At 35.0% G+C, this 4,555-nt stretch overlaps 1 protein-coding gene across 1 annotated transcript in view; it reads right to left on the bottom strand.

Annotated features, from left to right (window-relative positions):
• Positions 1-487: 487 nt before the first annotated feature.
• LOC104169056 (protein disulfide-isomerase TMX3-like) overlaps positions 488-4,555 on the bottom strand; it is a gene marked incomplete at its 5' end in the record, with an annotated part of 18,783 nt that continues 14,715 nt past the window's right edge. Inside the window, 2 exons of the mRNA XM_009709862.1 lie at positions 488-648; positions 3,220-3,286. Coding sequence (XP_009708164.1) covers positions 488-648; positions 3,220-3,286 — 228 coding nt within the window. The remainder of the gene's footprint in view (positions 649-3,219; positions 3,287-4,555) is intronic.

Below are 4,555 nucleotides of genomic sequence, written 5' to 3'. Positions count from 1 at the left end.
TTTCAGTATTCCAGAAGTCACAGGGCTGCCAAGTTTTCATTTGGCTTGCAAAAAAAATTTACTAGAGAAAAGCTGAAGTATTCCAGGACGGGTCTACCTTGGTACATGCTCCCCTCCCTTCCTTACCATATCTACTCTAAAAATATTTCAATCCATTAGATGTAAGGCATATCTAAACCTATTCATATTTGATATTTCTAAATCCAGTCATAAAATTCTGTGTAGGTATTCCAAGATCTGGTATGTAATTTACGCAAAACCTAAGCTGCTCTTAAATTAAAAGTCCTACTAATTTTTTGTGCATACCACAGGATTAGACATAATAATTTTTATGCTGTGAGGAAAGGACTACTGTAGGCTTTGGATGAAGCCTCTAGTCAATAGAACAGGTCTCACCAACACAAAAAAAGAAAAAGATTGGCACTATCAACTCTAATGCTGAGATTAATTAATTTTTGAGGTTTAGAAAACACACTCTTAGCGCTCTTTAATTTTTCTTAGCGTTAAGTACAAGAAATGCCAAAGAGTCTAGTGGTGGCAGCATCTCACCTGTGTCTCCAAGTTCATACAGTGTAAAGCCATCTACATTAAGATAACCTTGAAATCTTTCTCTGTTTATCCAGGATGACAAATCACCATCTTCATACTCTAAAAAAAAAAAAACCCATGAAATTATTTTTTTTTTTGTGTAAGCTGGACAGATTTATTTATTTCAGTACTGTAGAGGCAAATGCTATTTTTTCCCCCCTTCTTTCCTTTTATTGTCATTAGACAAGATCTCACACATTTCTGGACATTTCAGTTTTAAAACTTCTAAAACTTTTTGTTCAACAATTGAAAATAGCAAGTGTATTATAGCTAAGCATAGAAAGCTGATTTGATGATTTATTTTTTCCCCAAATCAAGGATAAACAATACTATTCTAGAAGACAACTGTGACCCAGTGCAGAAAGGAACATTTTCAATCCCTGTTTTTAAAGGGAGGGAAGGAGTCAAGTTTCTAACAAAGGAGATGCAAAAATACAGAAAGCAGTACTTGTGAGAGTCCTTAAATAAAACAGAAGGAATTCAAGAAAAAGTAGGTGTACAGCATTGTGAATGTAAATGACCAAATATTTACATATGATTCAAAGTCAGTTATACTGAAGGCTACAGTTTCAGATGCTAGATGTTTTAACCTGTAAAGAATCAAATTCTAACACATACCACCAACACGATCAGAATTAGATCTTCATAACAAGTAAAAAAGAATGCATATAAACATATACATGATGCACATATACACACACATATAAATACACATTAAATAAATGTGTGTTAAATCTTATTCTATAGAGTAAATTATCAATAACTTCAGGTTAACAATTAATTGTCATAAGACTGTAGCAAGCAATTCCAAGCATAAAGCCTCCCATAGATCTGGATTCCATTCCTCTACTATGGGGAAGAAAAAGATCAAAACAAAACACCAGACAAGGCCAGAGCATTGAACTGGATTTTGCTAAACCTTTTTCTTATACTGAGCTCTTCAAATTTCTGCCCAGGCATAACAGCTGCACATATAACCTTATCCAGTCTCTTATACTGCGTCTTTATAACTTTGATTTACAATAATGTTTCTAGCACATTATAAAAGAGTAAAATTTTTACAAAGTAAATTAGAAGCCTGGATTATTATGAGTTTTGTGTTTGTTTTGAAAGGCATGACAAAAGCAAGTTGGCCACACAGCAAAAAGCAATGCAGAAGTGCTTCTCTTTGACAATCTCTCCTTCTCCATGCCATTTAAAAAAAAATAAAAAAAAAAATAAAAAAAAAAGGCAAATCAAGGGGGCTGTAGAGTCAATTTTTATCTGAAGGATGATTGGCAAGGCAACAGACTGAAGAGGAGGACAAGTACAGCCATTCTATGAAATCACAAAGAATATCCTTGATGGCCCATCTGGAGTATTTTGCCGTGGTACTACTGATCCTCAGAAATCAAAACAGCAGCATAATCTTCTGAGTGATATGTTTTCAACTTAAAGTAAAAACTTGCATTTAAAACAATCTAAATCAAGAGCAGATGTTTTAGTAAATAAGTTGTGTACCTATAAGCCAACCTATGATACACAATATAAGTACGTGTGTGTACGTGCACCTAATAGACTATAACGCATGGGCTTTAGCGTATACTCAGTATAATCTAACACTTACATATGGATATCCACACATATGGATATCCACTTTTTATCTAAATGGCAGGCATACTGCTGCCAGTGGTGTTATGAAGCACTACTAGTCTCAGGTGGCCGTTCTACAGCCTACATGCTGAACAAGCCAGTTCAAGTAGTTTATCCCACCTAAAACTGCTTATCAACTGCTCGAGTGACAGCAATCCATATCTCCTTAACCTCTTTTTGTGAGGGACACTTTCAGGAAGGGAAAAACAGACTGAATGGTCAACCGTTCTACGTATGCATAGTACACTATGCCAGTTACATAGGGAGAGGTTACTCTGTCTGATCCTTTCCCACTACCAATACCCAAGTAACACAAATGTGAAAATCACATATGGTCAAAGCTATTGGTTAAGGCCCTCCAAATTTTAATATAATTTTAATAAATGCAGAATCAGTTTCCTGTTCCTTCACAGTTTTTGAAGGAAGGCTGCTGTACTAAGAAAGTATATAGCCTGTATTGCCAAGGCACAAAAAGCTCAAACTGGACCCTTTTATGCAATCTCTGGGCAGAGTACGCATCTGAAAAAAATCAAGTTAACTTCAAGAGAGAGAGATCTGACTGTCAGGAAGAGTACTTAGAGAAAATTAACTAATTAACTGTTTGGAACTGTAAATTCATCTTATGAGTGAATCCTCTTCAGCAAGAGTTTTCTTCTGTTTTGTGTATAACAAATTTGGACAGTAAGTGAAGGGATAACTTTTATAAATGCATTAATGTCAGCAAAGCAATAATATTAGAAGCTACATCTTGCTGGTAACACAAAGCAAACGTCATCACTTCTACTTTAGTGTTGCTAAAACCAATTCCTTCTCAAATGCATTTTGTTCCATAAGAACTAATTAGTTTTTTTCTTCTTCTTCACGAGGGAACTATTATTTAATCATAAAATTGGGGAATTTCCAGCACCCCAACACAACATCCAAAAAATCCCAACTGTTCCAGTTTCTCCATATATACTTTAAATATCTAATGTTAAGGCAATGTCCACATTTACTTACCATCATAAACAAAGTAAGTTCCGTCTTTGAAGACCACAACAGCAGGCAATTCAGGCAACGTCACATACTGAAAGAGGGGTTTTTCAAGTAATCCATGGAAGATTAAAAGATTTTTAAACAAACAAATCTTAAAATGTGGAAATGTAGTCCATGGGGAAAATCTCAAAGTACATTTAAATGTTTTCTGTCTATGTTTACTAAAATAAATTTAACAGCTTTAACATATTAAAAAGTAACACAACACAAATATATTTTTGAGAGGTAGGTCTCACAAAGTGTAAATGAAACAGGATGCATGTAGCATGCAGTAGCATGAAGAATATTTTATTGATTGGACATGAACTTTAGATAGGAGATCGTAACTTGAGGGTTTCATCAATCATACTCTTTGTTCCCAATCTGTGCTGTTGTCAGCATACCTGTCATATCGTTACTTCCACTAAATGGACAGTCAATATTATAGAGTAAAATAGTAACATTGACAACATGTCCCACTAAATCTGGGCTATTTCTCATGGTTCAGGCTGATGGGAATATAAAGACACAGCTTCAGCAGACAGGGTTGCAAACAGCCCTAATTTAGGCAAACAGAACAATGAATGCCTGCATTACCATCCTTAACATGGTATTTAGGATGGTCAGCACCACACTCAAAAAAAAATACAGGGTGTAGAAACCTTTCCCTCGGAACTTAAAGGAATCTTATTCAGCTCATGTTTTCAGTAAACTACCACAGAAGAAATACAGCATCTACTCCTTACTGCTTCCTACCATTCCAAGTTAAAATTCTAATAGCATTTGTGGTTAAGAAAGGACTGTATCATGAGCTTAGTTTTGATGAAGACATTGGCCGAATTCTCTAATTTACTGGTATGTTTGAGAAACATAAGGCTTTTCTAAATGACATGCCTTCTGTAATCATTCTGCGTGATCTTTCTTGGAAATAAGTTTTTAAAAGCAGTAGGTTTATAATGTCACAGCTCATATGAATGAGCAAGAAGGTGATAATTCTAGATGATGCTTTATTCTTTTATTTGCCCAAAATATAGTTTAGTATCTTTAAAGGGCAAATCAATCCATGTACAGCTTATGGTTTGCAAAAGATGCCTGAAGATTACCTAAGGTGACAAAACAAAGCCTAACAGCGAATACTGCCATGCAGAGCCTCATTACAACTAGCAACCAGTGATTTCATAATATTTTTGCTTCTCTCCATAGAATATTGCATACCATCACTGTTTCATTTTAAATATTTGTGAGAAATTACATTCGGTGGGAAAAACAGCTCACTGCTTACATCACTGTGATCACAGCATCTCAAAGAGTTCCAGCCTTT

The sequence above is a fragment of the Cariama cristata genome, unplaced genomic scaffold, assembly GCF_000690535.1.
Source record: "Cariama cristata isolate BGI_N322 unplaced genomic scaffold, ASM69053v1 scaffold15351, whole genome shotgun sequence".
Taxonomy (NCBI): domain Eukaryota; kingdom Metazoa; phylum Chordata; class Aves; order Cariamiformes; family Cariamidae; genus Cariama; species Cariama cristata.
Note: the sequence above shows the minus strand (reverse complement) of the source record. Positions and strands in the feature narration are given on the sequence as shown.